General features: G+C 46.2%; 1 protein-coding gene across 1 annotated transcript in view; it reads left to right on the top strand.

Annotated features, from left to right (window-relative positions):
* Positions 1-24258, top strand: part of CFAP47 (cilia and flagella associated protein 47) — a 380184-nt gene that overhangs the window by 89525 nt on the left and 266401 nt on the right. Inside the window, exons 25-34 of the mRNA XM_056861810.1 lie at positions 6052-6271; positions 9540-9640; positions 12585-12747; positions 16720-17101; positions 17406-17721; positions 18303-18498; positions 19252-19447; positions 21301-21510; positions 22295-22395; positions 23375-23509. Of these exons, the coding sequence (XP_056717788.1) occupies positions 6052-6271; positions 9540-9640; positions 12585-12747; positions 16720-17101; positions 17406-17721; positions 18303-18498; positions 19252-19447; positions 21301-21510; positions 22295-22395; positions 23375-23509 (2020 nt within the window). The remainder of the gene's footprint in view (positions 1-6051; positions 6272-9539; positions 9641-12584; positions 12748-16719; positions 17102-17405; positions 17722-18302; positions 18499-19251; positions 19448-21300; positions 21511-22294; positions 22396-23374; positions 23510-24258) is intronic.

Genomic DNA, 24258 nt, shown 5'->3' with positions numbered 1-24258 from the left:
TGCAACACAGGTTCGGATGTAAAAAGCTGCTTAAGACTATCAAAGGCGGCTTGACACTCCACCCGGGCGTTGGGTAAGGTGGCTGCATCCCCCTTTCCCTTAGTCTTAAGGAGGTTTGTGATGGGTAGCGCAATCTCAGCAAAATGTGGGAGGAACGCTCTGTAAAAATTCGCGAACCCGAGGAATCTTTGGACCTGTTTGCGAGTAGAGGGTGGTTTCCAATCAAGCACTGCTTGCACCTTTTCAGGATCCATAGTCAGTCCCTGGTGTGAGATAATATATCCTAGGAAAGTCAATTGCTTCTTATGGAACTCGCACTTAGACACTTTAGCATACAGCTGATTGTCTCTGAGATGTTGCAACACCTCTCAAACCAAGGCAACGTGCTCATCCATGGTTTTAGAGTAAATGAGAATATTATCTAAATAGACCACCACTCCTTTGAACAGTAGATCATGAAGGATCTCATTAATGAGTTGCATGAAGACCCCCGGGGCCCCTTTTAATCCAAAAGGCATCACCATAAATTCGAACATTCCAAAGCAACTAGAAAAGGCAGTCAGAGATTCATCCCCCTCCCAGATTCTGACTCTGTAATAAGCCTCGACTAAGTCCAATTTGGTGAAAATGTGTCCCTCCTTCAACTGTCCCAAGAGATCAGAAATGAGGGGGATGGGATAAGCATTCGTTTGAGTAACAGCATTGAGTTTTCGAAAGTCAATACACAAACGTAAATCTCCCGTTTTCTTAGGTACGAAGAAATCCGGTGCCGAATAGGGCGCGGTGGAGGGTCGGATGAAGCCGCAAGCCAAGTTCTTGTCTAAGAATTCGTGGAACGATGAGTCCGTTCCATAGGACTCATCGGGTAGATTTTACTCTTTGGTCGTTTTCCATCCCCCACTACTTCAATAGCATAGTCCGTCCGATGGTGAGGGGGTAATACATCACACTCCTGCACATTAAATACATCTGCAAAGTCCTGATAGTCAAGTGGCAATTGGGTCGGACTGGAGGAGTCCGAGATCAGGGCAGGAGCTGGTTTGACTACGGTTTTAACGGCCACTTCGTGTCGGTGCAATTCACATAGCGGACTATTGAATGTTAAGGTCTCAGCTTCCCAGTCTATGGTGGGACTGTGCCCTTTGAGGTAATTTGCTCCTAATACCACAGCATAGCGAACATTGGGCACAATAGTGAAGTTAATTTGTTCCCAATGGTGGCCAATTCCCATTGCCACTCCGTGAGTGCGACGGTCGACTGCCCCCCCCGAAATCACTGCCATCCATTTGAGCAAAGTGAACAGGTGCCGGTAAAGGAACTGACTTCACTTGGAGCTCCTTAAAGGTGGTTTCGTTAATTAACAAGCGGGCACACCCTGAGTCTATTAAGGCTTTAACTTGTAGTTGAGGACCTTTTCTATAATGTTGTAAAATCACATCTACATACACAGTCTCTTCTACTTCACTCACCATGACAGGAGCCTTGGGTTTCGCAGGAGCACCTGCGGAGGTCTGCGGTATCGCTCCCTCTACTGCAGACCCAGTCCGTTTTTGGGCTGGTCGAGGGAAGACTCCAAGTTAAGGGCTGGGGAGTTCCAGTGGTTGCTTTCCTCTGAAGATGCGGGGCTACTCCCACCAGGAGTAGTAATTGTAATCCTGGACCCCGATGGGTCTGCTGGCGAAAGGTCGTCATCATTTCTCCGGCGTGTAGAGCTGGGGGCGCTTTTCATCTTGGAGGGATGCTTCGCTCGGCTGCGGTGCCTCTCCCCTGGGCGCGTCCTCTCCCGCGGGGAGTCCCACCTGGCTGGGGAGTGGGACTTGGCAACCCCGGGCGTGACGGACAAGTGGCAGCGAAGTGACCCATGGCACCGCAAACAAGGCAGGCTCCCCTTTGAAACCGCAATGCTTGGTCTGGTGGAGGTAGAGCTGGCCTCCACGAGGTCTGAGGAGCGGCAGGTTTGGGAGGGTTTTTCCGGCTTTCCCCCTCCCTGGCTTGCCGTCGGGCAAGTGAAATAAACTGGCAGCGGCTTTCCACTTCTTCCACCAGTAAAATCCACTCTTCCAAGGTGACTGGGTCTCGCTGCATGTATGCCCAGTTTAGAATCTCAGGATGCAATGCTGCTCTGAAGTAGTGCACTCGGGTGGCTTCAGTCCAGTCCACTATTTTATTAGCGAGTCTTTGGAACTCCTCGGACTGAGGAGGATCCTTGACGGAGTTGTAGGAGGGTCGCTTTGGCCTTCTCCCCTTGAAATGGGTCCTCAAAACGCCTTCTCAACGCTTGCATGAATTCATTAAGCAACCGTATGGAGCGGGCCCGGGTGTCAAACTGGAGGACTATCCATTCTGCAGCCTTTCCAGCTAGAAGCGAGGAAACGAACCTTACTTGACTGTCCTCCGTGGGAAAGGTATGCCCTTGTTCTCTCATGTAACTGTCCACTTGGTGAAGAAAACAGGGCAATGCATCCGCGGAGCCATCAAATGTCACACGCAATCAGGGTTGCTTCCACTGCACCACCAGTGCCACTGGTGGAGGTGCCGGAGGCTTTATTGGCACCGGCTGCACAGGCTGCTGGCCGGGGGGTTGTTGTCCTGGCTGTCCTGGCTGCCCCGGCGGCGCTTGTCCTGGAGGTTGCTGCGGTACTGGCTGCGCCGGAGATTTCTGGCTGGGGGGGTTGCTGGCCTGGGATCGGTGCCTGCGCAGGTGCCACTTGAGCTCGCTGCAGGCAACCATATTCACGCATCAACATGTCCATTTGGTCCTGCATATGGGCCATACAATCCAAGAGCTCTCGGTTTTGAAACCTTAAGGAATGGATCTCCTCCTCAGCCCCCCCCCCCCAGTCTGTCGGGCTTGGCTGACTTGGTAGTTTGTATTCCAGTCGCCCTCCTTGGTATACAAGTCCTCATATTCTTGGATGTCAGGAGCAAAGGTGAGCCGCTGCCTGCGCGCTACATCCTGGGGCAGGCCAGGTTCCGGGGAGTTCAAAGACAACAGTCCGATCCCCCGTAAACGTTCGCCCGTGCTCCCATTCCTGCCGTCGCCTGTGCCCGAGCAGCGGCCGCATCAGCCATCAGTTGCTCCTCCGCCCGCCTCTGGTCAGCACGCACGCGGTCCGCCTCGAGTTTGGCGGTGGCGGCAGCCGTCACAATTGGTTCGGCCGCCTGCTCCAGGAGCATTTGAAGTTCCTTGTGCTGACCCAACAGTGGTTGGACCTGTCGAGCCAGGTCCGCTGAGGCAGGACCGAATTCCGGAGACAATATCTTCTCGATGTCGGCCGCCGTCGCTGGTGTGAGATCCAAAAGAACCAGGACTGTCCTGGCTGCAGCTTTCTGTGCTTCCTGGCGGCATAAGGTGGGATCCGGAACAGTTTGCGGAACCTCTCCCACGAGAGCTCCCACCATTGGGTAACAGAACTCGGACCCCGGGATCGGGGCCGCCGACACTTGTTGCGGCCCGCGGAGCGCAAGCTCAGCCAACAACCGTGTTAGGGTAGCAAAGTCCTCTTGCACCAACCGGACCTCCTCGAGTAAAATATCAAGTCCCAAAAGGTCGTTGTGGGCCTGTAGATCAGTGTCCCGAGTCCTCCAAGGGGTCGCCACTGCCAGGCGACACCACTGATCAATCACCTGCCCAACCAGCCGGGTGGACTCCGTGTTAGTCCGCTGCACCTCCTCCCAGACGGTACGCAGAAAGTCAGGGTCCTCGGGGAGCTCGTTGTGCGCCCCGAGTTGAGGAGACGAGTGTCCCGGCGAACCCTCCAGGGCTCCAGCCAAGGTTAACAAGTAAGGATAGGAAGACTAGTGTCCTAATGTAAGCTCTAGCCCTGCGGCGAACCCATAAACAGATTCCAGCAGACGGCAAGTCCACGAAAGCAGTTTTATTGGTTATAATCGACAGGTTTCAGAAACCATATTTCAAAAGGACACTAGTAAGGGTCAAAGGTAAGGCATGGGCATATATGGAAGAGCAAAAGGAGATAACTGGTAACCCAGGCAACCTCCCTCCCAGAGGCAGGAAGGAGTACTTGGCATTTCCCACAGTATGGAAATCTATAAAGACTAAACACAGGGTACAGACTGGCCTTGGACAGAATAGCACAACAGCACCTGGAGGCAGCTCAATCACACTATCGCATACCATCCTCATGGCTTGCTCCTGACACACAGTCTGTCGGTCAGTGGGGGGGTAGTATATCACACTCTTTGACATCAAAAACATCTGCAAAATCTTGATATTCGGGAGGCAATTGTGGATCAGCAGCTCCTGCCGTCAAGGCAGAACCTAGGACTGCTACCTCCTTTTGGTGCTGTTCACATTGCGGTTGGACGAATTCAAGTGTTTGGGCTGCCCACTCTATTATGGGACTATGTCCCCGAAGCCAATTCACTCCCAGGACGACTGGAAAGCGGATGACGGGCACTATAGTGAAGCGGATCTGTTCCCAATGGTCCCCCACTCCCATGGCGACTATGCCCGTTCGCCTGTCAACCGGGCCCCCTTTAAAGTCACTCCCATCCATCTGGGCAAAGCGGAGGGGTTGTGTTAAGACGCTTGCTTTTATATTTAGGGTTTTGAAAGTGTCCTCACTGGTTAGGGTATGAGCACATCCAGAATCTACTAGGGCCTTAACCACTACTTGAGGACCCCCCTTATAATGTTGCAATATTACATCAAGAAACATAGTGTCTTCCACTTCTCTCACCATTAGCAGAGCTGTGGGGGGTGCAGTCACTTTGGTCTGCAGTGGTGCTCCGTTCACTGCAGACCCTGCTCGTTTTTTGGCTGCTCCTGGGTGGGAACAAGGTTAAGGGCTAAGGATCCCCAGGTCTCGTCTCCTTCTTCTTCCGACATTTCCATGTTGGTGGGACTGGAGGTGGTTGTAATCCAAGACCCTGATGGGCCTTGATTTGTAATCCGAGACCCCGACGGGGTAGGAAGGAGCGCTGGCGGCTCTTTACGAGCAACCTCGTCATTCATGTGGAGGGCGGTGGGCGGTTTGTGTCTGTTGGTGTAGCGATTTTGCGATAGCTCTCCCCACTGCTCTGGGGTGGGCCCTCTGCTTGCGGGTCCGGGTTGAGACGAGCGGAACGTGCAGGGCAAGTTGTAGCGAAATGGCCCATCTTACTGCAAATGAGACATGCTCCCTTTTGGAAATGTTTGACCCGGTCCGAAACAGGAGCGGTTGACCTCCGTGGAAGTGGGGTGGCACTGTCTTGCCGTGGACCTGTTTCCTTCGCTCTGCGTCTGGAGAGAGCAAGGGATTGCCGGCGGCTTTCATCCTCCTCCGCAAGTAGTACCCATTCTTCGAGGTTAGGCGGATCTCTTTGCATGTAAGTCCAGTATAGAACTTCAGGGTGCAACCCTTCACGAAAGTATTGCACTTGGGTAGCTTCACTCCAGTCAGTAACTCTACTGGGCAGACGTTGAAACTCTCCGGAGTATTCTAGGACAGACTTGGTGCCTTGGCGCAATTGAAGGATGGCTGCCTTAGCCTTGTCACTTCGGAAGTGATCCTCGAATCGCCTTCTCAGGGCCCACATGAAGTCATTAAGGGTTCGTATGGATCTGGCCTGTGAATCAAACTGTTGGATCATCCAATCCGGCGCCTCTCCCTGTAATAGGGAGGACACGTATCGCACCCGGCTGTCCTCAGTGGGGAACCACTGCCTCTGCTCTCGCATGAAGCTGTCTACTTGATGCAAAAAGTAAGGTAGGGCTTCCACAGGCCATTAAAAGTCACTCATAAGTCCTTTAAGGATGCATGCGGACAGGGCGGCGGGAACTGCCAATGCGGAGGGAACCCCCCTCGGCCACCCTGGTGGGACTTGTGGCAGCGCTTGTGGCCACCCCGGCGGGACTTGCGGTAGCGCATGTGGCAGTGCTTGTGGCGTTGCTTGCGGTGGCGCCTGCGGCGGCACTTGTGGGACTTGTGGAGGGATGCCGGGTTGCGGCGGCAGCGGCGGCAATCTCGCAGGGGATTGTTGTCTCCGTCCCCATTCGTGGCACAAAGCATCCATTCGCTCTTGCATTTGGGCCATCTGCTGCTGTAGTTCTCGGTTCTGGAAGCGCAAACGAGAAACTTCATCTTCCTGTCCGCCTCCACGCTGGCCTTGAGAAACGCCGAACTGGGCATTCAAATCCTCGGTCGCTTCTCCACCGTACCACCCCTGAGAGACATCAAAAGGAACATTCCAGTCTTCAGCATCCTCTCTATCCGAATCCCCCTCGCCCGGGTATTCACAGATATCTCGGGGCAGGGCATAGTGTACGGTAGCTCGCTGGCGACGAGCTAGGTGCCTTGGGAGAGCCATAAAAGACCGATCAGAAGAGAGCAAAAATGTGAAGTCCTCCTCTCTTGATCCTGGTCCCAAGCCCAGTCGTCCAGTATCCTTGGATCGTGCTCCAAGGGCTTCTGCTGTGGTTTTGGTGGTTTCAGATGCCCGAGTCGTGACCAACTCCGCCGTCTGGGCCTCGGCTTTGGCCACAGCCACTCCCAACTCCGCCGCCTGAGCCACAGTGGTGTCTCTCAAAAGTTGCTCCAACAGGGGAGTTAGAAACAGTTTCACTTCTTCCAGGTTGTTGAGAAGCGGCATCATTTGTCGCGCCACGTCTGCCGCAGCTGACCCAAAATCTGACAACAACAGTTCTTGGATTTGGGCTTCCGAGGCCGACGGTGGTAGTTCCATAATGCGTAACACAATTTTGGCGGCGGTGTTACTCGCCTCCAACTGAAAGCGGTCACCTCTGGAGCCTTCAGCCATAGCGGCCCGTAAAAAAGGACTGTCCAATAAATCCTCAAGAGCCACGGTGCGTGCAACCCACTGTGTTAGCAAGGAAGTCCCTTCTTGGGTGACCAGGGTCTGCTCCTCCGGCTTACCCCCAGTGGCACCGTTATTCAAATGACAGAATTGGTTTAAAAGGTTGGACCGGGTGGCCTTCCTCCTTTCCTCACGCCGGTGCCGGTCGACCTCTCTCTGGGCACTCCAAATTCAATCCTCAGTCTCCTCTTGCAGGAACTGTTGGAGGATTTCTCGTGCGGTGGAGGCCTTTGGTTGACCCCCCCCACGGATAGAGTGGTTGTCCTCTTCCGAAGAGGAATCAGTGAACTCAGGTGCTGTTGCCATGCACTTTAGGAATGAGGCAATAACCACATTCCCTAACATAAAATAAGAAACTAAAATAAAAAAAAGGAGACATGGACTATAGTCCTAATGTGAGGTCTGAGTTCACCTGTCGAATCCCAATCACCAGACTTCCAGACAGAGTCATCTAAGAAGCAGTTTATTTGGGAAGCATAAGGTGTATCACAGCAACTTACAGGAAAAGGTACAAGGACTCTAGTGGAGGGGAAGTGAGCAGGTAGAAACATATACATCAGAAAGGCACCATTGGATACCAAGCTGAGCCTGGTTCCCATGATAGATTACAGTTATCGCGCCAACGGGCCGCAGGCCGTCATAACAAACTTCTGAGCTACTTGACCTTGAATCCAGCTGCGCTCCCAGCCTGGAGCTCCCAGCTTTTCCCTATGGGTATTTTTTTAATGAGCTCTGCAGGAGGCATTTTTGGAGGTAGGGTTCCCAAATTTTCTGGGCAGCTTAAAGGGACTCTTCTTGCATGAACACTGAAGTTTGGTGAAGATTGGATCAGGGGGTCCAATTTTATGGGGTCCAGAAGGGATTGCCCCTTCCTCCATAGAGAAGCATTGTAAACTATACTTCTCTATGGAGTGAGAGATCAACCCCTTCCAGACCCTATAAAATTGGACCCCTGTCCCAAACTTTACCAAACTTTGGGGTTCATGCAAGGAGAGTCCCTTGAAGCTACGCTGTGAATTTGGAGACCCGTATCTTGAAAAATGTCCCCCTGGGAGAATTTTAAAAAGACTTTTTTTTCACAGTCTGTAATTGCCACTTCCTCTCCAAAGAGTCATGGGAAAACTCCATTTCCCATGAATGCTTGCAATGGGCCTGTAATGTATTTAATTGGTGCAAGGTCCATGCGAACTATTGAACTGTTGAACTCAGCTGGGCTGAACTGTGTTGAGCTTGAGGCCCCCGGGCTCCGGGCTCTGGCATCTGTTCTTCCTATTGGACTGTGGACTTTGAGCCATCCAACAATGGACCTGGGTGTGTGGCTCCGGGTGGTTGGGAATTGTATATAAGTTGGGTTGTTGTGCAGTTAGCCAGTTTTCTCCTCTCCCCTGTTAGTTGAATAAAGTGGTTGTTGTTGGAACTCTGTCTCCGGCCAAGTGTATAACCTACACACACATAATAGGACCCATAGACTATAATAGACCCGAACTTTTTGGAAAACCCAAAAATAAAGCAGAAATTTACTGGTGTGGGTATTCAGCTTATTCCGGGTTTACAAAAAAAAAAAAAAACCAGGCCCAATAAACCTGAACCCAAAATTTACCAATTTTCTTTTTTTTCCCCAACCCCACTGGCCCCTGCATCTACAGCTCTAAGCCTGCTTGGAGAAAAAAGGGCTGGATTACCTTAGATCTTCTTCCACACGCACCAGCAGCCAGTGTCTAGTATCCTTTGCCTTTCATATATTTGGAAGTATTTCAGACAACTGAAACCTTTTCCAAGCAGAAAGAAAAGTAACTTTGGAGGCTTTTGATGGGAAACAGTTCTGGGTGAAAAGTGGCTAGACAGGAAAAAAACAAAGCTTACTCAAAACTGATACCTCCTGTGGCTGATTCTATTTGAAAATGTCATCTCTTTACTTACAAGGAAATGGACTTAGAAGAATGTGGATGTGATTTCACCTGACTCCAGGGGCCTAAGTACATAGATGGTTTTTAATCATCTCCCCAGGTGTCTGGGGAGCTCTGTACACAGAAGAACTTCCAATGTAATTGGGCTGTATGCTGCTACCTGAGTGAGTTAGTTGCAGTTCTGGGGACAGCTGTGTGCTTTATGAGAAGAAAGTCTGGCTTCTGTTGTGCAGTGCTCCTTGGAACATTTGACAAATCATTCCTTTGCTGCTTTACCTGTTCCTCTTTGCAAGGTCCATAGTTGGTGGGAATTTCCTTCCAGCAATGACACAGATGTCTTTTCTGGAATGATTGAAGGAACCTCTTTTAACTGTTGCAACTTCACCAAGTGAGCTGGGAACTGTTGGCATCATTCTAGCTCATCTTTAATGTCCAGAGAATGTTGATCAGGGCCTTCAAAGTGGGCTGACATAGTTCTCCATTTTATCTTCACAACATCCCCATGCGGTAGGTTAGGCTATGTTTGACTAACCCAAAGTCACCTGGCAAAGTAGGGATTTGAACCTGGGTCAAATCAGAGAGTTTGTAGTCTATAGGCATGTGTAAAATTGATTTTGTTTGGGCAGTGAGAGAGTGAGAGTGAGAAAGAAGGTCGGTTATTGATATGACAAAGTGAGATTTTTTTCAAAAGCCAAAAGCTAAAGCCTATTGATTGTAGGATAGTGTGACATGCCAATATGTTTTAGTCAGAAGATATAGACGCATTTGTAGAAAAGTTAAATTACAAATATGTCTGCTTCTTTTCCTATGCAGTGTTGCAGCCACCGCTGGAACTTGATTATCAAGATCTAACGTTTCAGTGTAACTTAACAGCTATCCACTTGGGTATTGTACATGACAGCAATTCCATAAAGGTAGGCAGAGTGCTTTTAAATGGATTTTTCTTGAATATTTGTTGCTTTACTGATGCAACTTTAAATAGTGATGTTGCCAAAACCCATTATTACCTGTTCGTTATATGAGTTTGATCAACTTATAATTCATGGCTGAGATACAGATCAAGTGCCATTTCCCCCAAAATATGTTAACCACCTTGGAATGTAAAATAAAATGCAGCATATTTCAGTTAGTGTTCAGCTAACAGGCCTACCAACAGCTTTCGCTGTGCTGTTGCTTTCAAAGAACATATTTTCTTTTGACTCCCTTGCCCTCAGAAAAGTGTTGTGAAACTAACGATAACGGTCTGTGGTTTACAAAGCAATACCATTCTGCATGAGCAAATAGTCTAATTGATTTGGGAGTCATTCCACATTCAACAATAAAATCACATGAACACCTAATTTAATGCTGCGTACCTCACACAAAGATGTGAGGTAATTCTGGTTTTTAAACCAGTGTAATTCTGTGTGTAGTTCTGTAATTCTGGTTTTTAAAAAGTGTAATTCTGGTTTTTAAAAAGGTACCCAGAGAAAGCAGTGGAAGCATAGGGCAGTCTAATATGTACTCAAGTTAAATTGGTGGAAAGTTTTGTTAAAAATATATGCACTTTGCCCCTCATTCAGTCTCTCTCTAGAAGGTGATCAGATGTTTCACTTGTTTCACCTTTGGGACCAGAGTCACCTGTCTGTTATGGGACAACAGAGATTTATTAAATTATGCACAGAATGCAACGAGACTATTTTCTCCCTCCCAAACAGCATGTATTATGAGAAGTCGACTACTGCATTAATATTTACTGATAATATTTACTGATTAGTATTTAATGATACGATCATTAAAAATCATGCTCACTGTGCACTTGTTGAGTCCTTAATGACTTTTTTTTGCAATACATATTTATGTTACTACAAGGCAAGCTTGGGGCTTTCGTGGAACTTTGGGAGAGGGCAACAGTTTGGAAACTTCTCCCCCGGTCTTTTCAGGGTTCTCTAAGGGACTTTGCAGGTTGATTTCCCTCCCTATCCCCTTTCCAAATTTAAGTTTTCTCAACATTTGTCCCTTTTGGAGCTCACTTTCAGACCTTTGTAAAATTAATTTTTATTTACAAGAAAAAAGAAGAGAGAGAACAAATACAAAAGAAAGATAAACAGTGCATTCCTGAGATGCTCTGGCAGCCTGCACCAAAGGCCTTTGGAGGCTGGCGAAGGCCTATGCCGGCACAAGGGCCCACAGTGTGGCATCCGGGTGGTGCATGCCAGCATTTGTGGCCCCAGCACTGGCATGCAGGGCCAGATACTAGTTGGCCGCTGCCATGGCAGCGCCAGGCCCAAATGGCACCAGAGCCTGCCGCTGGCGTCGAGACGCTGGCAAAGGCCGCGGCGGTGTCCCGGGAGGCATTCTTGGGGTGTCATGGCATCAGCCGAGGGGCTGGGCCGTTGTTAGGCAGCCTCCTGAGCTGTTACGGCTCGGGATCACCCCCTTTTTTTCAGGCCGAGATACGTCACCTTTTAGGTGGTGTATCTCCTGTGCAACCTAGGGTTGAATGAATTTTTGGCACCAGGTGGAGGTTTCCGCCAGGCTGAAACCTTCTTAGGAGGCAGCGCTGCTGCGTTGCCCCCTAAGCCTGATGCAGGCATTCCAGTCAGGAATGCACTGAAAATAAATAAACAGAAAAAAGACCATCATGAACCTTATTGTTCAAAAACATTATTGTTCAAAAGCACTTATTAGACTGTAAATCTTGATTTGTTCTTCTACTTCAGTATGCCTTTTTAGATATGAGATCAATTTTCCATACCCCCATAATCCACTCATTAATATCAGGGGCCACCGAGGATTTCCAACAGTACATTGCACATTTTCTTGCAGCAGTTAACGAGCTCTTTATAGGCTCTCTGACACATGTACACAGTCTTTAATATTACATAATAAAACAACCATAAGATTTAATGGCCTGTTAATTAACATGGCCTGTTAATTCTAAAATACTGAAAAAGTTCTGGTGCCAAAGTAGTTCTACTTAAGGATTGCTCCAAAGAACATGTATTAAATTTGCCTAACTTGAATGACATCTGTAATATAAGTTCTGATATCCCAGATATATATAAGATAATAGATAACAGCAATACATAGTTCTCACAATTTTTTCCTCTCAAGTCAACATTTTGCTTTTTTTTTTTTTTGAAGGTATTTTTCTTCTGGTTAATTTACTTTTTTTTTTTTTTTTTTTGCATACCCAAGGAGTCTTGTGGGATGTTGAATGGTATAGTACAACCCAAGCTTCTCAAATCTTGAAAGCTAAGCAGAGTCAGTACTTGGATGGGACACCACTACGGAAGTCTTTGCAGAGGAGGAAGGCAATTGCAAACCTCCTCTGCTTAATCACTTGAGAACCCTATGGGATTGCCTTGTCGGCTGTGATTTGGCGGCACTTTACACACACAAGGAGTCCTGTGCATAAAGAAACATGTAACTTGTCTATGGATGGCTTGGTTCTGCAGCTTTTTACATTTACATGGGCCATTTAGAGGGCAGTTCTAATCAGGACTATTCAGTGGGCTTAGTCTCAGGAAAGTGTTCTTAGGATTAGACTATTAACCTTTGAACTTCAGTATCTGTGTTTGTCTGCTACTTACACATCTAGGTTCATAAATAAATGTGTTTATGGGGTTCTCAAAGCTATCAAAACATATATTCTGCATTTACAGCTCCTGTTTGCTAATAATACTTTACTTCCATCAATACTATAAATTATTCATACTCTATAAATTATTTCAGTGTTATTCTTAACGTGTTGGAAAACACTTTGGAAAATGAGAAAGTAAACATTTTGAATGTTTCGGTAGTTAATAATAAAAGTTGTTGATCTTGTTGTAGACATGAAATGATGTCCTTGGTTTTACCTACATCTTTCTGCAGAAGCTGCGTCTGAGCAACATCTCAAAGCAACAGCTTAGGTGGAAATTAGATCTTGATGCTGCAGGCAAAGCAGTAGATGATGGCTTCTTCAAGTTTAGTTTGCATTCTGGGACTCTCAGTCCAGGCGAATATACTGCCGTTACTATATCTTTCTGTCCTACTGGTAAGCATTTTTCCTCCCCCCCTTTTTTTGCTGTACATATTGTTTACAACTAGTGTTGTAGATGAGGGTACTCAACATAGTGCCTGTGGATGCTATGGTGTGCGCTGACATTTTTCCTTAAGCCTGCCAAGTATTTTTAGAAAATGTGTGGGGCCAGGTGGCAGTTTTGTTCAGCAGAGTTTCTGACTGGCCACTAGAGGTCTGATTGGCTGTGCAAATGTTCGTGGCAGTGGCCACCAGCTGTGTATGCAAGAAAATATTTTAAAACAATATGTTGAAAGGTATCCTGTACAGAGCTTCTGCCTGAAATGTAACTAATCAGAGAAAAAGATGTAATCCCCTTGGTCATCCAATCCCTCATAGTCATTAAGAATGACCAAACCTTCTGTCCAAGAAAGTTGGGCCAACCTGACACCTGCTAAACTTACCTTGCTATCTTTTGACTGTTGCTTGTATAGGAAAGGAGAATCCAGATCCATTTCTCCTCTTTAAAACTTGACTCCCAACAAATCCTCATCCCTTGACCCAAGTCTGGCACTAAAATCCCTGCACGAAAGGGCACTTTCACACAGCTCGAATGATGCACTTTCAATCCACTTTCAGTGCACCTTAACGATTGTTTGCAAGTGGATTTTGCCAGTTCATACAGTAAAATCCACCTTCAAAGTGGATTGAAAGTGCATTATTTGGGCTGTGTGAAAGTAACCTATGAGTGGAACTCCAGGGTGCATATTTGTTAAGTTATCCAAAAACCTTCCAGCCTACTCCAATTAGTACCTAGAGTTCTTACAATGGGAGACAGTAGAACGTAATAATAATCAATTAAAAGTTAGCATCTTGGAGGAGCATTGCCTGGGCCATAGGGGGCAGCTGGGAAGCTGAGACCATTTCATCTTCAAGGGAGTGGAGACCAGACATGAAATACCAATCTCTTGCAGCAAAAAAAAATCAGATGTGTGAAAAAATTATGCAACTCGGGGCGCCCCATCCATCTACGTTCTAGGAAAGTATATGAAACCTCTTCTAGGGTCAGAGAGTCATTCCTCCGCAACTTCTGTATCTCCTAGTTCAGGGGTGGGGAACCTTTTTCCTGCCAAGGGCCATTTTCACATTTATGACATCATTCAGGGGCCATACCAGGTGTAGATCTACCGGTCGGTGGGGGAGAGGCTAGGGTTGCCAGGTCTCCAGACACCACTTGGAGGTTGGCAACCCCAGGGGAGGCCACACATAGAAGGCCTGCAGGGTGCCCCCCCTCCCCCCTCCCAGGAGGAAGGGCAGCCAGCAGTGGGCCCGAGCAAACGAGGTGCCAGGGGGGCGCAGCCCACAGTCGATCGGCAAGGGAGGAAGAAAAACAGAGAAAGAGGAAAAGGGAGGGAGGGAGAAAGGGAGAAAGAAATGAAGAGCGAGGGAGAAAGAAAGAAAAGGACGGAGGGAGACAAAGAGACAGAAAAAGAGGGAGAAAGAGAGGGAGAGAAAGGAGAAAGAGTGACAGAAAAAGAGGAGGAAAAGAGAGAAGCCTTCCCCACACACACACATACCCGACCGGGCCCCAGCCTCCCCTGCCCCCCCCCACGGCGGCGCACAGAGCCCCGCGCGACTGGGCCCCAGTCTCCATGCCCTCTCCTCCCCAGAGTCCACAAAAGGGCCCCCCTGAAGCCCGATCGGCTCCTGCATGCATGCTCTGCCACCAGGAGCCGCCAGCCTCTTTCCCGCTCCCTCTCGCTGCTCAACAGCCGACAGTCAGCGAGAGGAGGTCCAAAGGGCGCCGCAGTGCCGCTGTAAGCTGTGGCGCCAGGAACACCCTCTGGGAGGGCTGCCCTGCGCCCCGCCTCTGCAGCAGGGCCCTGGAGCTCCCGAGGGCCACAAAAAATGTCCTCAAGGGCCGCATACGGCCCCCGGGCCTGAGGTTCCCCACCCCTGTCCTAGATCATCATCTAATAGCGAAGTCTGCCAAATCTTTGGATACCTAAATCTGGTGACAGGAGCTGTGAAAAGGCAAGACAGATCTTTCTACAAACCATAAAAGGGCCCCAGGCGTGCAGAAAATTCTGAAATCTAAAGAAAAATAAGTGCATTGGATGGTTTAAAACCTCCAAAAATGATCAAAGACGATTTCCTCAATGGCTGTTGCTAGACAACCACAGTATACCAAGGCTTGGTTCTGTCAATAAAAGTAAGGGGGAGGGGCAGAGCACTTTCCAGGTCTATTTTGGCCTTTTGGGGAGAACATATTGGGGCCAGGCCAGCTCCAGGATAGGAAATTCCTGGAGATTTTGTGGTGGAGTCTGATGAGGGCAGGGTTTTGGGAGGGAAGAGGCATCAACTGAATATAAAGCCATAGAGTCTACCCTCCAAAGCAGCCATTTTCTCAGACGGGGACAGACCTCTTGTGTCGGGAATTCAGTTGTAATTCCAGCCTTTTGTCTTCTACTTTGAAAGGTAGAATCTTTACTAGGAGAAACAACAACACAGTTTCTTTTTTCTTAAATGTGTTGAACAAACTGACTCCTTTTATTTAAAAGAGATAAATTATTAATTATTTCACTTCAGATTTTAAAGTAATTCATTCGGTACCAGCAAGACAAACAAGCAGTTCCTTATTCATTAGCTTGACATGATGGTGACCCAAACAGAACTTGCTGAGGTTTGGAGGAATTATAATGACTGCTGTTCCAACATCTTACGAAAGATAGGCTATTTGCAGTGGATCTTTTTTCTTACATGTATAAAGATTCGCGAACGAGGACATTAGTTTTGTTTTGAAGAGCCTGTCCAAGATTATTCAGCTTTGATCGTCTGTTGTTTGAGCTTAAGGGCAAGCTTGCCCTTGAAAAGTGCCTGAAAGCTATTTTATATTATGGAACCTTTTACAGCTATTATTGTTTTATATTGTATTGGCTACAAAGTATTTTTCCCCAGGGCAGAGCAAAACTTTGAGTTAGTATTTACCAATCTAGGATGCTTTTCTGCAGAAACCATCGTGAAACATTTTTTAAAAAAATAGAAACAAGACGTTTTTGAAGGTATCAAGAGTTTTAATTTAAAGATGCTGGAATCTTTAGTTTGGAGACACTCATTTAGTCAAGTGAAATTAAATGAAAGTTGAGTGAAATGAATTGTCAAGGGGCAGCCAACTGAGGCTTCCTCAGATGAAGAGGACCTTGAAACAGCAGGCAGTGGAAGAGGAACAGCAGCAAGCTGAGCAGGCACTGACTGATGAATGTCCCCTGTGCCTACAGCCACCCAGGGCGGGGGCCTCACCTGTGTCCAACAGCAGCCCTCCACAGCCACAGGAGTGGCGGTGGTGAAGGTGCAGAACATTCCCACTCGAGCATAGAAGGAGTGCTAGGCTACAAGCACTACCAAGAGCACTGCCAGATGACAGTGATTAGAATTATGAGCTCCTGCCAGCTGAGAGTGCGGAGTCCTTGCATCCAGGCTGATGTGAGAACAGCTTGTTACTACTACCCTGTGTTCATCTGAATGGCTTCTATGCAGTCCCACATTGGGACTGCGCAGGCGCAGGCCAGCCACGGATAAGATTTGTTAGCTTCTAGCAAATTCTAAAGAGAGTGCTCCCCCTCCCCTTGGGGCATGCAATCTCCCCGCCCCTCGGTCACATGTCCCAAGGGGGAGGGGGCGCTCTTCCCTCCAGTTCTCTTTCTGCCGCCACGAAGAGAGAACGTGTTAGCTAGTGCTCTAGCCATGGAATCCAAGAAAATTCCATTATTCAAGAACTGTACCTCTTGCGGCTCCAAAATGGCAAAGAATGATACTCACTCTGAGTGTCTCCTTTGCTTGGGGGAAGGCCACATTCCCTCAGCCTGCAAGAGCTGCTCCAAGTTCACTCAGAATGCCTTGAGGATGAGATCTACTCATCTGCTTTCTCATCTCTACAAGGAATCTCTTCGACCAAGAGGTCGGTCGGCTGAACCGAGTACTTCTGCAGGTAAGACTCATCCGGATCAGGGTCCCCTGTCAAAGAAATCAAAGCGGGGGGTCCTTCCAAAAAGCCTTCGTTGGTGGTTCTTAGCTCGGCAAAGTGCATTGCCCTGGTGTCCCAAGATGGCCACCCGACGAAGTTGGTTGCCCCATTGTCCCAAGATGGCCGTGGCTGGGCTTCTTCGCAGCAAAATTCCCGCCCCAAATCACCTCGGCATCGGTCACCGTCGAGATCTCTTCTCGACATTGATCACCGTCAGCCTCTCCTCAACGTCGATCCGCAGCGGCGTCTTCTCGACACCGATCGTCATCGACCTCTCCTCGACGTCGATAGGCAGCGGCGTCTCCTCGTCACCGATCACCATCGACCTCTCCTAGATGTCGATCCGCAGCGGCGAGACTCGCCGAAGTGGCTAACCAGCCCATTACCTTAGAGGCTCCTCCTCATCGCTACCTGGCTACTGTGACAGTGCGGCCGAGCAGTAGTCAGGATGACCCTGACAGGTTTAAGCGGCACCTCCTGAATCTGTATAAGGATGTCCCTCAGGTCCTTCAAAAGTCCTCACGGCCTGCTGAGTCAGCGCCTTGGGCAGATCTTGCAGCCCCTCAGCTCGATACCGAACAACCAGCTGTTCCGGTGGCCATTCAGCTTGACTCCCAACATTCTGCAGACCAATTGCAGTTGGAGTCTCCTAAGGGCTCTTCACATCTAGAGCCGGGCCAACGACCTCGACTTCGATCACCCTCTGGCCGTCGATCTCCAACTCCGTCTTTGTCCAGAGGCGATCAGCACTGCTCGACTTAGAGACGACGCGCATGTCGGAGCCGGTTGAGCCATCGAAGCCAGGCAAGCCGTTGGAGTCGTTTGAGCCGTCGAAGCAGATCGGGCCATCGGAGCCATTCGGGCCGTCAGAGTCAAGACAGCCGTCGGAGTCGTTCCAGCCTTCGGAGTCGAGACAGCCGTCGGAGTTGTTCGAACTGTCGGAGTCATTTATCAAATTCGAGACAGCCGTCGGAGTTGTTCGAACCGTCGGAGTCGTTTATCAAATTCTTCTATTAAAGTTTATTTAGCCGCAATTTCGGCTTTTCACCCTAATATTGACTTCTTCTCAGTTTTTTCCCATCCCCTCTCTAAATTTTTTTTGAAATGTCTCACTAACTTGTACCCCCCGGTTACTCCTCCCATTCCCCAGTGGAGCCTTTCCTTGGTTCTATCGCAGCTTATGAAGCCTCCTTTTGAACCAATGGCTACGTGCCATCTCTTGTAGCCATTCACCTTGAATAAGTTATAGATAAAGATAAACCAAGAGTATAAACATAGATAAGTTTAGTAATGTTTAAGTAAATAACGTAACAACAGAGCAATGTTTAAGATGTAAACTGATCCCTGAAGTAAGTGTAAAATGTGTGGATGGAAGTGTATGTATATGTTTGTTTGTTATCTTTTCTTTTGAAAACGTTAATAAAATATTTATTATTGTCATGTCACTTGTTGAAAGAGTTTTGCTTCACATATTATTTAAAATGGTGCCAGTTAATGTGGGGCCAGGAGCCATTTTGTTGAGCGTTCTCTTCTCCACATGTGGGCAGATCATCCAATCAGTAAACAGAGAATCGCCAGTGACAACAGTTTTGTTGGAGGAGGAAATGTCTCTAGTGCAGTAGTGCTAGACTCCAAGAGAGGTTGGTTCTATGATACCACCGGCGACGCCTGCACCCTTGCTGGATATTCCTGTTTATTTGGCCATGTGAGGAAGAAATACGTCGACTCCACAGCAGAAGGGATTCAGAGGAAAGAGTATGACTGTAGAACCATTTCCCCAAGCCGATCAACTGCCAAGGAAGTTGTGGATGCGGAGTAGCCCTTTAACAGGGAATGCCTAGTCTAGGGACAGAGAAACCTTTTGGCCATATTGCCTCTATGTTTAGCTGTGAATATGTTGGTGAGCTGGCAGCCTATTTTTGAGGATGTTGTCAGTGCTTCAAGGGCTCAACATGAGCAGAGAACTGGCCCTGTGTACTAGTGATTTGGTGTACTGCTATTTGGCACATGTGCTAGGGGTTTCCTTTCCCTAGCCTAGAGTCCGTTCTTTCACAATTGGATGCATATCTCATGGAACCAACATGTGCTCCCAAACTTCCAGACAGGGCTGCAATGTATTTTATTGCCACATCAAGTGAGAGTGAGATGTGGGAAACTGGAATGGAGTGCTGAATTTGAAATGTGGTCTTCAAATGCTACAACTTGGTTAGTTATTGAATTTTTCCTATTGTTGAATTGCATGATTTAAGCAGTAATCCTATGCACACTTACCTGGTAAAAAGCTCCATTGAATATACTTCTGAGCAGTAATACATAGAACTGAACTCACTGTGCATACAAATTGTGAGCATCCCTGTGACAATCTATTAAAGGCCGTCAGTAATATTCTTTAATCCTCTAGTTTCTCCTCATGATTTAGCTTCATTTTCAAAATAAAGCAGTATGTTTTGTCTTTGAGAATTCAGTGCATCCTATCACTAAATCCCCATTTGATTACCTGTTACATTTTTTTGCAGCTTGCCCAGGGACATACACAGCTGAAGTGCCACTGCTTTTGAATAATGACACAACTATATACAGAATAGTCTCTTTATCAGGGTGTGTGAAGTCACCCAAAATCAGCTTTGATCCTCAGTTTTTGATACTGACTCCTGTTCCTCTCAATATAAAAACAGGAGCTGATGTCCGCATAATTCCTCAGGGCTACATAAGGTAAATCTTCACTCTCAGTTGCTGTTGGTTTCCATAAAGTGTTAAATATTTCACTTTTCAACAGAAGATTTTCTTTATCACATTTGTTAGTTGGACTGGTAAATTAATGCACAAGGGAAGAAATAGAATTCTTCGCAGATGAGATTATTATTTTGTATTTTCTCCAAGATGTTTTGTGTCTAACAAAACAGCCATAACAAATAACACAATTATAGAATTCCACCACAAGTGCTGTTAGTTTTAGTTGGCCATGTGGGGTTCACCTAAATCATGTAGGCTTTCCTGCTTCTTCTAAAATTCTTTCTTTGGCATAAGACTGGGATTCTGGGTCTATTCTTTATAATCAGTTGTCCACCAATCTTGTTGAGTATATGGGCACTTTTGGAATTTTGAAAATGGAGAGTGGACATAGGGTCCTACCTGGCCTCCAGCGGGAGCTTCATGTCCATCCTGACGAGGGGCAGTGATCTGTGCGCACAGGGTGCGATTCCTTCACTTTTAAAGTTTACCCTGGAATTGTGTGCAAGACACTCTAGCAGTTCCCCTCCAAAAACTCTGTGGGAATCATAGAGTTTTGGGGAAGATCACTAGAGTGGCACCAGCACTTCCGGGTGAACCTGGAAGTGCTGCTGGTACAGCGCATGCGCACATGGATTGCCATCCCCCCAGCTGGTCTACTTCCGCCCTCCGGCCAGCTGAGGGGCGGCGGGCAGCCAGGTGAGTTAACATGCAATTGCCTGCCCTCACCAGGCACCTGGGAACCATGACAAAATGGCTGCCATGGAGATAAGGGCCAATTGCAATATGTTGGGAAGTTGCAAGCCTTTTAATTTAATTAAAATTCCCTTTTAATGGAAGGAGCTGTTTCTAAGTGGATGCTCCCTTTCTTTATACCTATAAATAGCAACTGTAACATATACAGTTGAACTTGTTAGATGTGTACAGAATGATTCTGGGCCAACAGACTTAGACCATGATCCATACTTGGAGACACAGAAGTCTGTAGTAATCAGTTACATTCACCACAATTTGTTAGAGGCTTTTTTGGGGGGTGGGGAGGGGAGGATGACTAAAGGTAGAAAGAAAGGAAAAATGGTCTGCTGAAGGCTCTTTGTGCAGAATCTGAATGACCATCAGAACAGCTCAGTATTAAATAGTGTGGAAATGTGGTAATGTCTCCTTTGCCTAACACAGGATGTTGCTTTACCTGCAGAAGCACAAATATTTTTCTACAACAGTTCTACTATCCTTGTAAGACTGGTTTATCCATATCCACCAGCTAGTGATTCCATAAACTTTTGTCAATCACTTTATTTTTAATTATTTGTCGTGGCCTGGCACTTGTGTTTTTTGACTTCCAACTATTATGTTGCATAACTAACCTTTTTTGAAACCAGTGAGAGTTTTAAAAGAAGTTTGTGATGTGATCTGGGAGGGGTGTGTGTGTGTGTGTGTGTGCTGTTCAAAAGGAGATAAATCAAAAGGGCCCCTGACCCAGGGCGTCTCTGAAGTTGTTATTTGGGTCCTGTGATTTGGATCTGCAATATTTGTCCTCCAACCAGTGAATGGAAGATAGCTGATTTTGAACATTCTTGTCTATTTCCAAGCAACGGAAATTAGCAAAATATTTCTTTACAAATCTGAGTGTAATGATTCCCTTGAATTGTCAATATATGATCTTTTTTATTATTAACGAGCTACCAGTAAGAAACATAGATAACTTCCAGCTAATAACTACTTGAAAAATACGTTGTTTTTCTCCAAAGTATTCTGCTGAAAATTGATAGATTATCAGTGATTTTAAAGTTGGTCCTTTGAGAATATAAATTTTACTTGTTGCTTTTGTTGCACAGGAAGACAGCTTTGCAAGTTGAAATTCCAGCAGATGACCCTGAACAGAATGACCAGATAAATCCATTAACTGTAGAATTACCAAATGGCAATTTTATTGACATAACCTTAGAGGGGAGAAACATTGATTTTGTATGCCATGTCAATTTCTGTTCCTCAAAGCCATTGTCCTGGGTGAAGAACATATACTTTGTTGATGAACAAAAAAACAGGTAGCTATACTAATGTTAATTTTAGAGGGTGACGTTATTTAGGAAAGGGAAATATATTTCATAAAATAATACATTTGAAAATTAAGAAATTTTAGCTTGAGGGCAAATCTCATCTAAAATCTTTTTGTTTAAAATTACATACAGGTTCATACTTTACATACCAAGAATTCTAGGGATTGTGTGATGCTGGCTCTAGGATTTTGGCAACCTTCTGGTTCCTATCCTACTCCTGTTCAAAAATAGGATCAAAGAAGAGCAGGACAAGGAGACTGTATTATGCTTTTAACACCAGGAGTAGGCAACTCATCTGAAACCCTGTCCAGATATGATACCAGGAGTGGAAGGGAAGATGGGAGAACTGATGGGGGAGAGATGAACCAGGAGAGAAGTTCTAGGAGTGTAGTAGACATGATAGGCTGCTGTATGTATCTGATGAATTGATCTTTGAAACAGTAAATATGCTCATCTTCAAGGTGGCCCAATACTGTTGTTTGTTTAAAAAAAGAATGATAGCTGCAGGGAATGGTTGTGTGGCTCAGTATGGGAATCTTTGGTATCATGTGTAATGCTAATTGCTGGGGGTTTTCTGTTGTTGCTTTAGGTTGTCCGTCCGATTTCTACTCCACTGTTCCTTCAAGGAACTCAGGGTTAACTGCACAATCCAACGCATTGATTTCTATAGCCTTAGAAGGCTGCACTATTAGAATCTTCCTTGAATCTTAGTATCTTCTGTTGGCTAGAAAATAATGAATTGTAGTTTCAGCAAAAGTTGCGGTGTTTTTAGATTCCTACTTCAGGTTGCTGTAACAGTGGAGAACTGCCTTCTTACTGTGTATCCGTACTTGGCATGCCACCTTAAAGACCAACAAATTATCCTGAAAAGTGGTGAGCAGATAATATTTTATCTCTTTTCAAGCTACTGTGAGGAAAGCATCAGTTGAAAGGATTTGGCTCATGCATCCAGCAGTTTCTCACATTTAACCAGTCCTTTTAAAACATCTAATTATCTTTAAGCAAGCTTTTAAATTGTGCCCCCAGTGCAGCTGCTTTGGGTTGGGGGCGGGAGGATATGACTAAAAGTTTAAAATATCTAAAACTACACCTTAAAGAGTAACTGGTTACTAGGAACCCTGCAAGAGAGACTGGTAAAAACCAATTAGATTTGACTTAAATGAAGTTTGGAATGGATACTGGAAGCAACAATAACTGGCCAACTGAGTAAATTATCCAGGGAAGTTGATATCTCCTAAAAAGGTAAAGGTCCCCTGTGCAAGCACCGGGTCATTCCTGACCCATGGGGTGACGTCACATCCCGACGTTTCCAAGGCAGACTTTGTTTGCGGGGTGGTTTGCCAGTGCCTTCCCCAGTCATCTTCCCTTTACCCCCAGCAAGCTGGGTACTCATTTCACCGACCTCGGAAGGATGGAAGGCTGAGTCAACCTTGAGCCGGCTACCTGAAACCGACTTCTGTCGGGATCGAACTCAGGTCGTGAGCAGAGCTTTTGACTGCAGTACTGCAGTTTAACACTCTGCGCCACGGGGCTCACTATCTCCTACTTCAGAAGATTTGAAGATGAAGAGTAATTATTTGTCTGTTGGGTTCAACTAGATAAACCTTGATGTATCTTAACTCTAACATTCCAAACTAGTTGTAGGCTTGAATTTTGGCATAGCTTAAGATAGTTTATGGAACATAACATGTTTGTATTACATTGGGTGCTTGGACTCTAAATTCTTAATTCATTGATATACAACTGTAGTTTGCAGGGGGAAGTACAAATGATATTATTTGCATTTATTAATTGCAGATAGTAATATAAAACATGCATGGTGATTTCCATTATGTTTTTGTCAAATTTGCAGATTCTAATGAGATAATTTACAGCAATGGAGAAACTATGCAGCATCCGTGCTACATTCCAGGACCTCATTCCCAAACAAGTTCTACCAGTAACTTTGGCACAATTACCAACTCTGCCTATGAAAACTCCATAGCAGGTATAATTTGATCCCCTTCATACAGCAAATGAAACTGAGTTATTTAGACATCACTTTTCAAATGTTTTCCACAGATTATCAAATAAAAAAAGATCACATTTTTGAGAAATGCTATCAGAGTTAACAAACACTGCATTTTAGATCTGTTGTAGAAGAGAATATTGGTTTAATTTTATACAGTTGATTGGATTTTCCTGCTACAATAAGAAACAGTTTAAAATGATTTTTTCATAGTATTAGTCATTGTACAGTATCTGAGTTTCTTCCAAAGAATGAGAGAAGAAGTTATGTCACACTCTTCTGCCAGGATGCTAAGTGATATACTTTGCAGAGAGGGGTAGATTACACGGCATATATATTTGCATGATTGGTTTTTCAGGTAGATAATAGTAAGTATGTAATATATATATATTATTGTTTTTTCAGATAGATAATAGTAAGTATATAATTAGTTGGTAGAAGTGGTTAAAAAGAAATTGCAGAGCTAAAGGCCTTATTAACAATTAACTGATTGTAAGGTCTGGGTTCACCTGTTAAATCCCAATCACCAAACGTCCAGACAGAGTATTCTAAGAAGCTGCTTTATTTGGGAAGCAGGAGGTGAGGAGCAGAAACTTACAGGGAAAGGTATGAGGACTCTAATGGGGGGGGGGGGAAACGAGCAGGACGGAACATATACAGAAAACTAAAGGCACAGTTGGATACCAAGCCAAGCCTGGTTCCCATGATAGATTACAGTTATCACACCA

This window comes from Euleptes europaea, chromosome 16 (genome assembly GCF_029931775.1).
Source record: "Euleptes europaea isolate rEulEur1 chromosome 16, rEulEur1.hap1, whole genome shotgun sequence".
NCBI classification, from domain to species: Eukaryota; Metazoa; Chordata; class Lepidosauria; order Squamata; family Sphaerodactylidae; genus Euleptes; species Euleptes europaea.
Note: the sequence above shows the minus strand (reverse complement) of the source record. Positions and strands in the feature narration are given on the sequence as shown.